At 51.6% G+C, this 16,197-nt stretch overlaps 1 protein-coding gene across 7 annotated transcripts in view; it reads right to left on the bottom strand.

Annotated features, from left to right (window-relative positions):
* Positions 1-16,197, bottom strand: part of NFIX (nuclear factor I X) — a 120,792-nt gene that overhangs the window by 7,942 nt on the left and 96,653 nt on the right. For 2 of the 7 annotated variants that reach the window (XM_056822654.1, XM_056822655.1), the window contains exons 7-10: positions 12,228-12,350; positions 9,166-9,341; positions 4,653-4,800; positions 2,162-2,253 (exon numbers count right to left, since the gene is read on the bottom strand). In XM_056822654.1, the coding sequence (XP_056678632.1) occupies positions 2,162-2,253; positions 4,653-4,800; positions 9,166-9,341; positions 12,228-12,350 (539 nt within the window). The remainder of the gene's footprint in view (positions 1-2,161; positions 2,254-4,652; positions 4,801-9,165; positions 9,342-12,227; positions 12,351-16,197) is intronic. The other 5 variants (XM_056822656.1, XM_056822657.1, XM_056822658.1 and 2 more) reach the window with 3 other exon arrangements.

Consider the following 16,197-nt stretch of genomic DNA (forward strand, 5'->3'; position numbering starts at 1 on the left):
TAGTTTCAAACACAAGGGAGGGAGGATGCAGTCTCAGAGTAAGGGAATGAGTGGTGGGCATTTACTCTAACAGGTGGCTCAGGTAGGGGGTCTGACCCCTCCCCGCAGGGGACCAGAATCTGAGGGCCTAAATGGAAGTGTCTTATTGCACACTCCTCCTTGTCTCTTCCCCAACTGATTAAAACATGGGACAAGGCACTGCCTGGAGAAAGAGAGCAAATTGTTGGAATTCTCTTTTCTTTCCTTATTCTTTTGTTCTCTCTCCATCTGGTGCTCTGGGGGATCAGCTAAAGTCACTGGTTACTGTGGTAACAGTGCCCCCCCATCTTTAACCAACAGAGCACAGACCCCAAGCCCAAGGGACTTACAGTTTGTCTTGCTCTTTTGCCCCTCCCCAAACAGATACACCTACTTGCCAGCATTTCCTGCCCTATGTGAATATTTAGAGGGGAACTCTTTCCCAAACTTCCCAGAACTTTGACTTGGCTTCAAGAACACTGAGCCTGGACAGCCAGAAAGGGAGACTTTGGGGTGGGGGGTGGGGTACAATGGCAGCCATCCTTGGAGTGCCGTCAGAGCAGCCCAGGGCTCTGGGCAGGCGGGAGAGGATCCACTCGGCCGCCCTCTGTTTCTGCCTAGCCCAGAGCTATGTGGAAACCCAACTGGCCTCTCTTCCTCTGCCCTCCCTCCTTCCCTCCCTCCCTCTCTCTACTCCCCCCTCTCTCCCGGTACTCTGCCAGCAGGGCTCTCTCGGCCTCCCTGGCACAGAGCTGAGGGGGCTGGCTCCAGCCCCTGCTCAGGGCCATTGTTTTTCTTCTCAACACCCCCAAGTTCAAGTTCATCTGGGTGTTACATCATGTCTGGTTGCTCTGGGAAACCAGACGGGTCAGACGTGACTCCGGGGAGAGGGGGTGGGAGGCAGGGAGGGGGGTTTGAAGCTCCCCTCCCCTCCTTGCCGCTAGGGAGCTCTGAAGTTCTGAAGTTTGACAAAGTTGGGGTTTTTTTTGAGGGAGGGAAAGGGGGGAGGAAAACCCCAAACCGCACAAAATTTCAACCAACTTTCTCTGGATGCATGCAGGCCTGGCAGCAAAGACACTGAACATTAGCAGAAAGGCCTGGCCTCTACACTCACTCTTTTTTCCTCCCTTTGGTCTCGACTGTCCTGTCTCTCACAAGGTTCAGGAGGAAGAGCAGACAACTCTTCCAGGGGGTGTGTGCGGAGTTCCAATAGACTTGATTGTGTAAAAGTCGAGAGGAGATTGGGGTGTGTGTGTGTGTGTGTGTGTGTGTCTGCACGCCAGGGCACTATGGGGAGAAGTGAAGGACAGGAGCAAGGGGGGGGGGTGGTCCCCATTAGGCCAAGGACCTTCTCAGACTTGGTCCCATCTGAGGGTCCTGGGATGGGGGCAGCCCCCTTCTCCTTAATCGGACTCAGCTGGGTGCCTGGGGGGGCTGTTGTCCCGAGGTGGGCAGTGGCAGTGGCAGTGAGAGAGCTGCTCTACTTAAAGGTGCTCCAACCCCAGAGTCTGGAGTTCACCCAGGCTTGCTCCGTCCCACAGGGCATGCTATAAGATCCCTAAGCTCTGGGAGTGAATGGGGAGGCTCCTGAACCCCAACTCTCCTGGCTAGAGCTAAGCCAACCAGAGGGCCAGAGTCACGGAGCATAATACCCCGTTCTTCCCCTAAGGCCTTGGAGTTCAGATTTTCATGGCCTTCCCAGCCTTCCCCAACCAGTCAGCCCAGCCCCAGCACAGTGGCCTTGGCTGCCTTCCCCCAGGGCCTGGGCTGCCAGGGCTAATTAGCCAATTAGCTGATTAGCCTGTGAGCCTGGGGGCTGCCTGGGGAGTGAAACAGGCTCAGCCAGGAGGAGGGAAACCCTGGGCCCAGGCTCTGGTTCTGCTTTCCTTTCTGGCCACAGAACCCCTGTTCCCCATAGGCAAAAAGGACTCTCCCAGAGGAGCCCCATCCCCTTTACGGGGCCTAGGACTAGAGAGGTACAGCCTTGGAGCTCCAAGAGGCCTTAGAGACCCCCAAGAAGGCCCTTGGGGCCAGTGGGGCCTGGCTAGGATGGGAACCAGGGCTCTTGGACTTCCAGGACAGCCCACCGTCGATCCCCCTGGCCTTTTAGGTGCAGAGGGGCTGATGGGCAGAGCCCTCCTACCTGAGACTGCTGTGGGATGTTTAGAAAGTTGCCGTCCCGGGGTCCGATGCTGACAAACCGGTTGGCAGAGGAGGCGCCTGTCGTTGAGAATGCTGCGGGGGAAGGAAGGAAGGGAAAAAGGGAGAGACTTGATAAGTCCAAGTTGGCCCTGTCCCCCCTACCCGGACACTGCCCTCGAGGGCTGCTGAGAAAGAGAGAGAAAGAGAGAGAGAGTCTTGGTTAGGAACCATCATCACCCCATCTCCTCCAGCTAGACAGTGCCCATAGGGGCCAGCTTGGAGGGGAGGATGTCCTCTGGGCCTTCCCCTACCCAGATTACACACACACACACACACACACACACACACACACACACACACACTCACACACACTCACACTCGAGCTCTCTCTCCTCACACAGATACACATTTATACCCATACTGCATACTATAATTTAACACAGCCACTCTTGTGCTTCTCCCCTCTCCGCCCAGCTTCCGAGCCCCAAATCACATCTTTTCTGAGGGCCCCAGAGAATGAGGTGGAGGGGGCCTGGAACACCGGCTCCTCTAGCAGCCCCAATGTCCCTCCTATTCCTGCCTTACCCAGCAGATGGGCACCAGAGGCAGGCCCTAGGCCTATGGAGCTCAGGTGCTCCTCTGGTCCTACGAACAGCTTCTCTCACTGCAATAAACTCTATGCTGGCAAAAGGCTTTAGGAGGGAAGATTCCCTTGGCATAGGCTGAGGCTGTGGTCACTCTTCCCAGCCTGTTCCACACCAGGGGCTAGTAAGAGAATCTTTGGCCCACCCCAAAAAAAGGAGACTCTACTCTCCGAGGCCAGTCCAGGACTGCTCTTCTTTCCATGGTGGGCAGTTCTGGGCAATGTCGGGCAAAGCCACGCTGGACGTTCAGATTTGGGTCCAGCAGGGGTCTGAAAAGAATAGGCCCAGCTCAGCCCATGCCCACTCCCCCTACAATTCATGTGGACTCTTCCTCTCCTGGGAGGGGCTGGGTTTAATACTATGGTATTCCTGGGAACTGACAATTGAGTCAGGCCAAATGGTCCCGATGTCCTCAGGACCCTCTGAGCTGAGGGGTCAAGGCAGCATCTCCGGGGCTGGTCCGGAGGCAACTATCCCAAGGGCTCGTGATGACACAATTCTACTGGGGAGCAGAGGAGGGGGAAGGAAGAGGGAGGGCTATGTGGAGGTGGGTGGCTGAAACTTGTGTCGGCTTCTCCAAAAGGACAAAAAGAAAAATGTCCTTAGGGTTAGGCCACTGGGATAGGGGGTCCCTACGAGCTTTCCACTGCTGGGCCTGAGTTGGGCCCTTACCAGACACACACCAGAGACCACATGCTCACCAAACTCTTCTCCGTCTCTCTCCAGTAGAAGCCCCTACCCTGATCATTCAGGGTATACCTTCTCCCACCCTTCTCCCAAGGACCAAGCCTGTGTGTTGGATGGTGAATGGAAACAAGGGGAAGACATGGAGAAGATGGAGAACAAAAGAACCAAAACCATGAAAGAGGAAGAGAGAGACATAAAAAAGGCCAAGAGCCAGTGAAAAACATGGAGAACTGAGCCTGCCTCTGCCCCACCACAGTCTAAAGTCTACAGGAAACAGAGAACCTTTAAGCCCAGGCTCCCAGGCCACCTTCAACACTGTCCGTCTGCCGTAGGTACCCTTCTCTTCCCTTAGGCACCACAGCCCCATCTCTATCTCTCCACCATCTCCTTTCCTTGTCTCCAGGCCAGACGTGTCCTCTATGCCTTTTGACTCTTTAGATTTCTCTCTCCCCTTTGCCAAAATTGTTCATTGCTTCAGAAACTGCGGGGATGGGGGCGAAGCTCAGGGCTCCCTGCCCCTACCTCTAAAATGGGAGGATGGGTATTTGGGAGCTGGAGGGGAGGTGGAGGGGAGAAAAAATAAGAGGAACAACAATGAGAAACCAAATGTAAAACTGAAGGAGTGAGGGTTGGGAGGAGGCAAAGGTACTGCATCTTTAAAGACCTTACGAAATGAAGGGTGAGGTAAAGAAGGAATGGTGGTAAGGTGATGGTGATAGGATTGCCTTGAGATTAGATTTTGTTTTGTGTGTGGATGGTTTTTGTTTTTAATTTTTTGTTTGTTTTTGGTGGTGGGTTTTTGTTTTGTTGGTTTGTTGTTGTTTTTTTTGAGGGTTGCATGGGCTAGGGTGGGAAGGACAAGGAGACAAAAAGAAAAAAAAACAGCAATCACGCATGAGGATGGGATGGCTGCACCCACCCCCCATTCCCTCCCGCCAGCTCCCCTTGGCCCAGCCCCGCCCTGGCCCGTGCCCCCTCCCGCCCCCCGGAGGGGCCCGGAGCAGCAGGCAGTGGGGAGTCTGGTGGGGGTGCTGGCTGGGTGGAGGCCACGGTTGATCTGGGACTCTGTGCTGTGTCCTGGAGCTCTCAGATGGGTAATTTGACTGGTGCTGGTGGGCCAGGGACTTTTGGTTTGATTTTGGTTTTTCATCGTCCACTTACAGGGTGATGTAGGAGTCAAGGCGGCGCCGTCTGGGGTAGTGCTGGTGGATTTGGTATCAGGCATAGGAAGGGGCACAGGTCTGGCCACTGGAGGCGGCGGTGGTAGCAAAAATGACCCCGGGACTTTGCCCTGGCCACTACCGTTAGGCTGCGAACAACATAAATAGAGTGACGCATGAACGCACATCACATGGCACACAGACACATGCTCCCTGCGCTGGGGCTGGCAGCTCCCTTAGGAGGTACAGCCTCACTGGCTGGAGCACTGGCTCCCTCGTTAAAGATGCAGTATTTGGTTCCTCCATGGGACAGGGGCTGGGCTGGGCATGGGGTTAGTTTCTCATTTTGGTCTCTCAGATGTTGCTCTTTTTTTTCCTCCTTTACGTTTGGGAGTTCAGTTGGGTTATCAGTCATTCTTGTTTGGAAAAATGTTTTAATTATGAATTTTTCAAAATGCATGTTTTGATTATTGTGTAAAAGTGGTAAGTGAAGCTGCACCAGGATAACTATATGGCTCCTGCACACTGTCTCCTGTGAAAAGAAAAGACGGCGTTGCATTGTGTTCCCTCCACAACTCACCCTCACCCCCAAGTCCCTCCCCATTAGGCCCAAGAGGGAAGAGTGACCTCTATGCCTTTGGCCTTCAGCAGATGTCCACATTAAGTAGAAATTCCTAAGGAGACGAGAGAACTCCGACACCTCCCCATCCCCACCCCACAGCATCGGAAGCCCTCTAGGTAATGGTATACCTGCATTGCCCCTGCAGAGATAATTTTGTTTTGTTTTTTTTATCTTTAAACAGCCAGGAAAGGGAATCCATACATTTCGGTACCCGTGTCTAAAGCCTCTGATCGAATGCTTCCTTTCATCTACCCTAAGTCTTTCCAATAGTTATTTCGGGCTCACCCTGCCTTGCTCTAACCAGAGAGAAAATGGAGAACATTTTGACCATCTCCCCGCCACCTTGACCCCCTGCTCCTTTTCTCCAGGCAACATGACCACCAGCTTCAATCAGCATTTCCTCCGGGAACCAGCCATTCCAATCCATGCCCCTCTTCTTCCTCCTGGAACGCAGTGAGGCAAGAGTGGGGTTCATGCTGTTCCAGTTCCAGCACTTTCTGATGCCTGCACTGCTCACTCACATTCAGATTGAGGCTAAGGGAGATCAGGGGTTTGAGAGAGATCCTTCGGTTTGGGCAGGCTTCCTTACGCATCTTGGGCAGCCCAGTGACGAGGTGGGAGACCCGGACTCTCCAGAATGGTAGCCTCCGCACTGTGCTCTGTTGCTCTGACTAGCTCATGCCACTTAACTCTGCTTGCCCATCCCAGTGTGACCATGGCCAATCAACAGTCTCTGATGGAGGTAACCCACTGATATCCTCTGTTCCACTCTCCAAGAAGAGAACATTGCTAAGAAGTGCCGGCCCTGAGCCCTACTGAGTGAGCGGCGGTCATCCCTGCTGTCTGCCTCTCCCGCTAATTCCCCAGGTCCTAGGCAAACAGGAAAGGCCAGAAAGGAAAGGTTTTTAGATGTGAAGGGACAAACATGGAACAGACCACAAATGTTCCTGCGTTAACAACAGTCATTGCTTTGTCTCATCTCCCCAGTCTTGTCCTATTTCGGTAAGAGAATAATCATAACAATAATAATAACTCACATTTTTATAGAGCTCTAAGTACTTAAGAGAGGCTTGACAGCCACAGGCCAGTCTGGTTCTTCCCCAGAACTGCCTCAATTCAGGGCCTAATTCACAGAGATCGGATCCAAGAGCTTCATGGGAATCAGCTGAGTGGCCCCAAGTACAGTTTGGGAAGAATACACATAACATTTGTTCCTTTTTATTCTTCCAACATGCTTGTCCAATATGGGGCTCTGCACACAGCAGGTGCTTAATAAATGTGTGTTGAATTGTCATAGAGCATTTCATAGGATATTAGAGCTGGATGGGAACTTTAGGATCCTGAAGTCTCTCTATGAAACAACTGAAAATTCTGAATCCCATTGCCTGGAGCCCGGCATCAGAGTTTGGTTATTTTATTTTAGAAATCCTTTTCCATCGCTTCTTTCTCTATTCTGGAATCACAAACTGTGAGAGCTGGAAGGGTCTTGGAGATCATCCTCTCCAATCCACTCATGTTACAGACCATCTAGAGGTCTAGAAAGAAGGGAACTGCTCAAATTCCAGGAGTTTAGTAAGAAATGGAACTCGGGCCTTCTAGTCAGAAGCCCAAGCCCAGTGCTCTTTCCACTGAACTCTTCTCTGTTGATCTGACCATCTTTGATGAATATGGAAGCTCCCTAGAAACCATGTGAAGTTTAACACAACCAGTTCTTTTTCTCTCAATTATTTATTTTTTTGCCTCTTCAGCTTGAGATAGATTTTTTTAAATGGTGTGTGTCTGGGGACCGGGTGGGGGTGTTTCCTATGATCTCCAAGATGTGTTTCTACTTCTTGGGCTTTGTCCATTTGGGAATCATAAACCCTGACTTGTACTATTCTCTCTCCCTTCCTCAGGTTGGCCCTATGACCTTGGGCCTTTTACCCATCTTCAACTGTAATTGGTTTCATCCTTATGATAACCTTGGCAGAGCCTCGTTTTCTCTGGGGAGCCTCTGGTTACTCTGCCAAGGCTGCCTTCAGATGTCCCAACAGGCCCCAAACAGTAAGACTTTTTCTTCTTCCTACTTTTCCACCAATCCTCCCCCCCCCCAAAAAAAAAGCAAAGTCACTTTTACCCACTGAATGTCAAGATCAGTCCCCGGTCTAGCTAGGCACAGCATGGTGAGTGCTGCTGTCTTTGTTTCAATCCCTGTGCCTACTTCCTGGCTCTGTCACTGTTCTGCTGCAGGGAAAGGATTCTCTATCCTTAAGATAATAGAAGCTCTCAACTCAAAATGAGACTGATCAGCAATGGTCAACAAAGAGTAAAAATGACGGATGTGAAGGACCATTTGTATGATGTCCGAATACCTAAGCTCAGGCTACCGCTGGGCTAGACCTTATTTGTGGGTCATTGTGGTCTGCAGGAACCTAGAAAAGTCAAGCTAGTCCTATAATCAACAGGGGAAGGTGAAGCCTGCCTACAGACCCTTGGACTAATTGCATCTCCAAGTCCAACTCTGAGCCTCAAGAGCTGCCTTAAAGTCAATCTGTTCTCAGAACTATTATGTGCAGGGTTAGGTTTTAGTAGGTTCAGATTTATATCCTGGTCTCTCTCCCTGTTGGCCTTTAGCTCTAAGGCTAGATGTAGGGCTTCACAGCAGCCTCCAGTGGTGAGAAAACAAGATTCTCTGTTCTTTGGGAGCCATTTTCCTGACTCTCAGTCTCTCTGGGGCTGGGAGATAAGCTGGTTGGTCTCCTATGGCCCTACGGACCCAACAAATGCGGGCAGAAAATATTAGAAGTGATCCTTATTTGAAGTCTTTCCTTACAGACGCCTATAATTTGGGGGGGGGCTGATGGTGAAGATAGAGGTGGATGAAGAAGGAAAACCAGTGCCAAAAAGTGAACTAAACAATCAGCAACAGACACTCTCTTTCCCCACAGGATGGGGAGGCTAAGGAGGAGAACAAAAGAGATCATAAGAAAGGAAGATGGGAAGAATGAGAGGAGGAACCTGTATAAGGATGTCAAGAAGTGAGAAGGTAGAGAGTGGCATAGGGGTTGAGGTCTAATGATCTCTACTGCTAGTCTGCCAAGCCTGGAAGAAGAGGGAAAAAGGTGAAAACTAGGGTTACACTGTGTGAAAGGAGAGATGAGTCAGCTCTAGTATCTCTGCCCAAGTAGCCACATTTGCACTAGAGAGAGAAAAGTATCTGAGGTACCTTGGGGAAGCCTAGTAGTTATTTCTGAACTTGGAGTCTCCTGGTTTCCTCCTTCCCTTACTTAGATTCCAGGCTCCAAATGGGGTCCACTCTGTTTAGGCTTTTCAGTTGGCAAGGGATGTGTTGTGATGAAGAGGTAGGCATGAAAGGATGTACTTTAAAGGATATGCCTCCCCACTCCCCCCCAAAAAACCTCCTTCTCACCCTGCCACATGGCACCATCCAACTGTGGCTCTGGCATCTGGCCCTAGAAACCACTGTTTTCTGGCCGTCGATGTTCCAGTAAGGAGGTGAGACTATGGCTCCAGAAGGGAGCCTGCTGGGCAAGGAAGACCTCTTTGTTGGGCTGGGTTGTCCCAAAGTCCTAATCCTTTATAGTTGGGTCTGGGCACTATGTAATATGTCAAAAGAACCAAAAAAACAAAACAAGGCTAGATTTTAACTACTGTCCTTCCCTGCCTTGGTCTCCCAAGACATCTGAGATTGTAATTGGACCTCCAGGCTGGAGGATGCCCTTTGTTCCTTACTGTCCTGCCTCTAGATGGATCCTGGGGTTTACAAGTCTCTCTACTGGCTCCAAGAGACAGGCAGATAGACAGACAGACAGACAGACAGACATATAACAGACAGAAAGACGGGAGGGATGACATTGCAACCCAGGCTTTCTGGGGCTCCCTCAAGGCTTACCTGCCCTGTAGCCTGGCCTGTGCCATCCGAGCACACGAACTGCACAAACTCCTTCAGTGAGTCCTGGCCATGGTGGTGGTGGTAGCGGATGGTCGGATGGGTGAAGTAAGGGCTCGACTGCTGGATGATGGAGGTCGAGGGAAAATGCAGAGCAGAGGCTGTCGCCCGGGGGCTCCCTGCAAGTACCACAGGAAAAGAAGAGTCATGCATAGAGAAGTGTGTGATAGGGCTGAAGGGGCAGGAACAAGGTAGGAGGGCAGAAGGCTAAAGATCCAGATCCTAGGGATGAAAATGGGAGGGGGCAGGGATTTCTGTTCCAGGTTCCGAGTGAGGAAGCTGATAGAATGGGTTGCCACTGCTCCACTGAACTCCATACTCATCTCTCTTCTCATTTATGTCTATGGACACAACCCTGCAGGCACACACACAACTCCGAGTCTCCTTGCAGCCCCATCTCGCCCTCCACTACTTTAAAGACGTCTAATTTAGGCGGGGTGGACAGTCAGACTCCCACAAACACAGATTACGGCACCTCTGCAATTTTTCCTTTCTTTTAAACCCTCACCTTCCATCTTTGAATCAATCCTGTGATCAGTTTCAAAGCAGAAGAGAGGTAAGGGCTAGGCAGTGGGAGTCAAGTGACGTGCCCGGTGGTCACCCAGCTAGGCAGGGTCTGAGGTCACCTTTGCACCCAGGACCTCCCATCTCTAGGCCACTGAACCACCCAGCTACCTCCACCTTTACAGTCCCTGAGCATCCCCATGGCTGAGCAATGTGTTGTTTCCCTGGGGCGAAGCCAGTCAGTCTCTAAGCTAGTCTTCAGACAACAGAGGTCATCACTCTTCACATGAATAATCTGGCTATACCTCCTGGGCACATTTTCTAATGGGCACCTTCCTCTCAGATGCATGGACCTGGGCATGTTCAGCCCTCCTTCATAGGCACAAGCACAGACTGCTGCAATGAGTGGGCACAGAGGCACACTTCTCACAGATGCAAACATACAGGCAAAGCTCTCACAGACACAAGCACACATTTCACACACACACACACTCGTCCCTGCTTCCCCCCAGCCCCCACTTCAGCCTTTCCCTGTTTCCATCTCCCCCTCCCTTCCCCCTGCCCGTCTGTTTCCAATCAACTAGCTTTACTCTCAGTTTCATTAGGGGGCAAAGGAGATTTGGCTTCTCTCTGGAGTTCATAAAAGCAGAGTCTGGAGCCCAAGATGATGGGGAGGGGGCTGCCTATAGGCTCCCCTTCCCCCCAGACACATTCCCTCCTTCCCTCCCTGAATCCGAGTGCTGCCTTTCCTGGATTCTCTCGCCTCTGGGCTCCTAGCCAGGGGGCCCTGAACCCTGAAGTGGAAGCTAAAAGGAACGAAGCTCCCCATCCTTTCCGCTGTTCCTCCCCCCAACCCCCAGCACTTTAGAAGGGACCAGAAGCTCAGGCTGGGCTTACATCTATGAAAAAACCGAAGAGGGCCTCCAAGGGATGTCTCTAGATTTTAAGACAGAAGGTTGCTGGTGCATCAGAGCAATGAGAAGTGGATGGGAGACCAACTGCTCAACTCTCACCTTTCCAGCCTGCATGCTCCTCAAATACAACCCATTTGTCCTGGTGGTCCCTAACCAGGTCTTATTCATTAGAGTGAGAAAAAATGACTATAAGTTCATTAGGACTTAGGGTTAGAATAGGCTTAAGGGATTGTTTAACCCAATGCCCTCAACTTACAGATGAGGAAACTGAGGTCCACTGAGGCATATGACTTGCCCAAGGTCACACTGACAGAAGAGCTGGCATGGTTTAGATACAAAGACAACCAACAATCCTCAGTGGTAGGACAAGCCAATGAGAGCTGGCCTGGGGGCAATGTCCCTTTCTCTAGGAGCATTCCTCTGTCTCTGTCTCTGTCTCTGTCTCTCTCTTTCTCTCTCTTCCCCTCTCTCTCTCTCTCTCTCTCTCTCTCTCTCTCTCTCTCTCTCTCTCTCTCTCTCTCTCTCTCTCTCTCTCTCTCTCCCCCTCTCTCTCCCCCTCCCTCTCTCTCTCTCTCTCTCTCTCTCTGTCTCTGTCTCTCTCTCTGGGTGTGTCTCTTTCCTCTCTCTTCTCACTCTCTCTCTCTCTCTCTCTCTCTCTCTCTCTCTCTCTCTCTCTCTCTCTCTCTCTCTGTCTCTGTCTCTCTCTCTGGGTGTGTCTCTTTCCTCTCTCTCTCTTCTCACTCTCTCTGCCTCTCTGTCTCTGTCTCTGTCACACACACACACACACACACACACACACACACACACACACATGCACACTCCCTAAGATGATTCTGAGGAACCTAAGACTCAGCCATGGCATGGGGGGATAAGGAAGGGGAGAGGAAGGAGTTCTAGGAGATGAAGTTTATCTCTGCCCATCCTAAATGTGACCAGAAAACTGATCCTCAGACATGGGGATGAAAGGGGGCCTCTGGGGCATGACCCTGGATCCAAAACAATGATTTCCTTCCCCTCAGGAGCCTTCCCATGGGTCTGTGGAAAGTAGAGGGAGAACCTTATTGAATCCCCAGCCCTGCCTCACTAAGTCTCAGCCTTTTGCTACTGTGGGAAGGAAAGGGAAGTCCAGTAGGCCTCGCCTAGCAGACAAGGAGATGCCCTATACCCTGTCTTCCTTGCTGTCCTGATCTGCCCTACTCTGAGAGAAAGGGAGAAGGGGCAGGGGAAGGATTTCACTGCCAGTTTCAGCTGCTCCACTGACCTCCTCAGAGGGCTGGGGGAATGAGGGGGTCAGAAGTGGCCACTGCTGTTTGGAAGCTGCTCCCCATATCCCTCCTCCCAGCCTCTCCAGCCCCCCTGGCCTGGCCTGGCCTATTCAGAAAGTTGGGGCAGAGGGGAGAAATGCCACTCCCAGATGGGGACCACCCCCACGCCATGCCCTGCTGCCCTGGCCTGGCCTACTCAGAGAGCCGGGTCGGAAGGGAGGAGGGAGGAGAGGGAGCACGCCCCTGCCAGTTTGGGGCTATCCCCCACACCCCTCCCACCGGCCGCCCCCTCTTCCCCCCCCTCCCCAACCTCGGTTCTCACCTGGTCTCACTCCAGCTAGCACGGGCAGCGGGTGGTGGGTGAAAGCCATGCGCGGGGAGCTGGTCTGAGAGGAGAGGGCACTGCAGAAGTCCAGCTTTCCTGACTTCTTTAGAGAAGCCGGGCCTGGGGGGGAGGAACCAGCAACATAGGGTGGGTTTAGCAGAGGCCTGGGGGCAGGGTTGGGGTGAGAGGGGGTGCAGTGAAGCATGAGAAAGACGGGCAAGCCCAGCAGCTCACTTCTTTCATGATTCCTACCCAAACCCAAGGTCTTTGTTAATGCCTTGCTACCCCCACCCCACCCCTTCTCTCTCTCTCTCTTTCTTTTCCCTGCCTGTAAGACAATACCAAGGGCATTCTGCATGCCACGCTATGGGATAATGTGGGCCATTGGGGCACTGGGAAAGAGGCAGGCAGAACGGTGGCTACTTGGGCTCAGATATGTGGAAGCTTCGAAGGAAGGCCCTTACCACTTCTCTACATCAAGAGCAATAGGGAAACATGCAGGAGAATCTCCAGGAGCCAGGGCAAAAGTCTCACAGGCTTGGCAAGAAAAGGAAAAAAGGGTGGTGGACAGGTCTTGGGGGGAGGGAAGAAACCAGAGTGGGACTCAGATGGACAAGATGGTCAGGGGATAGTTCACTGTTTCTCTCCCACCCTGTTATCTCCCCTTCTCCCTTACATCTTGCTTCCCCTTCCTGCCTTCTCCTACTCAGTAGATACCTGGGGTATGAGGGGCAACCTTGGTCTCTGCCGCTTATTCTCCAACAGAGTTGTCTACAAAAATGGAGAGGGGGTGAGGAATCAAAGAGGCTCAAAAATCAGAGTTCTCTCTGTTCTTACGGAGCACAGATGCAGGCAGAGGAGTAGCTTTGAGGCCATGGTCCCTCCAGAAAGAGCAGGACTTGGGGCTAGGGAGCATCCTGGACAAGGCCTCAAAGGGCAATGGAAAAAAAAAACCAACAAAAACTCTATCAAAGACAAGGACAGCTAACATTTAAAATGTTTTGTCACACACTCTCCCAGATAACCAGATAAGACTGGGCCTAAGCCTGCCAGAACTATTTCTCTCTGGGATGATACATGGTTAGGGGAAGAATATGAGTGGCTAGGTCACACTAGATTCACTATTCACTCTCTTGAGATGTCACCATTAGATTCCAGGGCTAACACTCAGCTGAAAATGAGGATGGGAGAGAGTGAGAGAGAGAGAGAGAGAGGAGAGAGAGAGAGAGAGAGAGAGAGAGAGAGAGAGAGAGAGAGAGAGAGAGACAGAGAGACAGAGAGACAGAGACAGAGAGACAGAGAGAGAGAGAAATAGAGAGAGAGAGGAGAGAGAAGAGAGAGAGGAGAGAGAGGAGAGAGAAAGGAGAGAGAGAGGAGAGAAAGAGAGAGAGGAGAGAAAGAGAGGAGAGAGAAGAGAGGAGAGAGAGAGGAGAGAGGTCAGAGAGAGAAAGATGAGAGAGAAGAGAGAGGAGAGAAAGAGAGAGAGGAGAGAGAGAAAGGAGAGAGGACAGAGAGAGGACAGAGAGAGAAAGGAGAGGAGAGAGAGGAGAGAGGAGAGAGGGAGAGAGGGGGGGAGAGAGAGAGGAGAGAGGGAGGAGAGGGAGAAGAGAGAGAGGAGAGAGGAAAGAGAGAGGAGAGAGAGAAGAGAGAGAGGAGAGAGAAGAGAGGAGAGAGGAAAGAAAGAGAGAGAAGAGAGAGGAGAGAAAGAGAGGGAGAGACAGAGACAGAGAGAGGAGAGAGAGAAGAGAGAGAGGAGAGAGAGAAGAGAAAGAGGAGAGAGAGAAGAGAGGAGAGAGGAAAGAAAGAGAGGGAAGAGAGAGAGGAGAGAGGAGAGAGAGAGACAGAGAGAGAGATAGACAGACAGAGAGAGAGAGAGACAGAGAGAGAGAGAGACAGACAGAGAGAGAGGGAGAGAGAGAGAGAGAGATCCTTGCCTGCCCCTAACTCTGAAAGCTCTGGGATTGGCAATTACAGATGTCCCTGGGTTTCACTGGTGCAGTGTCTGAAGAGCGCCAGGTTAGAGCAGGTGCTACTCTGCATGGCTTAGGGGCAGTGCCTTCCCCTTGGCAGGAAGGACCCTTGCGTTGATGGCAAGGGGCACAGGAGCCAGGAGGTAAGTTTAGAGGTGCCAGGGTTGGGAAGGGGAGAAAAGAGGTGCCAAAGGCTCTAGGGCTGACTTCTTCAGGGGACAGCCAAGCTGAAGGGATGTGAGAGCCATCCAGACAGCAAAGAAGAGGAGGTGGGGGGGGGGGATGGGGAGAGGAGAGAATGGAAGAGAAAGGGAGGAGGAGAGCTCCCAGTCACCAGCAGAAGTGTTATCTGGCGGCAGCTGTGTGCCACCTGATAGCTGGCATGACAGTGGGGGTGGGGGAGCTCCCGCCAGCTGTGCACAGCTGTCCCCACTGCCACACAGCACCTCCCCAGCTGTTCCTGGTCCTGCAGCTGGGCTGCTTAATTGGCGATTTGTCGGCAGCACCGGGAACAACATGAATAGAGTCGATGAGGGAGAAAGGGAGAGGAGGAAGGGAAGGAAATAGAGGAAGAAGAGGGGCTCAGGAGCCAGGGGCTAAAGGGCAGCTATCCATAGAAGCAGGGGTTGCAGGAGGATAGGGGCAGCATTGGCAAGGCTGGAGAATCCTCACTCCTAAATGCCACACACTAGAAGGAAAGTTAGTGCAGGGGAAAAGCAGACCTACTAGAAAAGAGCCTAGCAGGGAAGGGTCCCTCACTCTTCCCAGGCTCATAGGACTGGCTGCTCAATGCCAACTTGATGGCACTGACATTAGGGCACTTCCCCCTCCCCATGGGATAATTTCTATAGTCCGGAGAGGAGCAGCTGCCTAGTTGTGCCCCACTGCACTTAATGTTTTTTCATGCATTCATTCGTTTATACATTCATTCATTGGCATTGGGGCATGGAAGCCTTCTCTCTTGCCCTCTAGTCAACCCAGTTCATTCTCTACAATGACTTTCCCACTTCTTCAGTCTCATTTCTCTCTTCATCCTCACACCTACCAACTCCCTCAAGACAAAACTCAGAACCTCTGTTTTGGTTGGCCTAATTCAGAGGGGGCTCCAGGTGCCACACCAAAGCAGCAGCTGTCCCCAACAGGGCAAATTTTGGGTAAAGCCCAGGATCTTAGAGCCCCTCTGCACTCTAGACATGAAGGTAAGCACTTCTTTTCCCATTCTGAGGAACCAAAAAACAAACAACCCAGAGATAGTATTTGGGAGGGAAGGCGAAGAGGCAAGAGTGAAAGACAAAGTAAGAAAATACTCAGAAAACAGTCCCATTTCCCTCTTCCCATCCCCTAAGTCCTTTTCAAATGGAGGAAGACCCCAAACCGGCCCAGCCTTGTTTCCAGGAACAATATTGCCTCTATTCTTTGCTTTGAAAGCTCTAGACAAGGCAAATGTTCTAAAAGCAACAGGATTTCCATCAGTTAGAATTAGGGTCCCTAATTCGTCCTGTAGACCACTCAAAGGCTTGGCTGTTCACCCTGTTGTACCCATACCATGTACATCGGCCTATTTATGGGCCCACCCATCCAGGGGTTGTACAGACACTCATGAATTCTCACATCTATGCCTGTATGCCTACGTCTTTATCAAACATTGTGCAAATAGCCTCCTTCCATCTTACCATGTGGCCAAGCTTCTCTGTCCTGCCCACAAGCATGGAGACATTGTACCATCCTCTCCACAAATGCATAAGCTACCTGTTCATCAAGGTACCAGGCATGTCCTCTTGACCCACCTGTCTGCACAATGCAGTATAATTTACATGTGTACTCATGCTCACACCTACTGAGGCTTCCTGGACATATGCTCCTTACACACACCTCCAGTTTTTGCAAAACCCTCACCTCACAACCTATGGGACAAATATGCCCACACGTGTGGCCTTCACATACCCCTAGGTGGTGTATATATTTCCTCCTCACAAACAGGTAAGTCTATACTCACA

This window comes from Monodelphis domestica, chromosome 3 (assembly GCF_027887165.1).
Source record: "Monodelphis domestica isolate mMonDom1 chromosome 3, mMonDom1.pri, whole genome shotgun sequence".
NCBI classification, from domain to species: Eukaryota; Metazoa; Chordata; class Mammalia; order Didelphimorphia; family Didelphidae; genus Monodelphis; species Monodelphis domestica.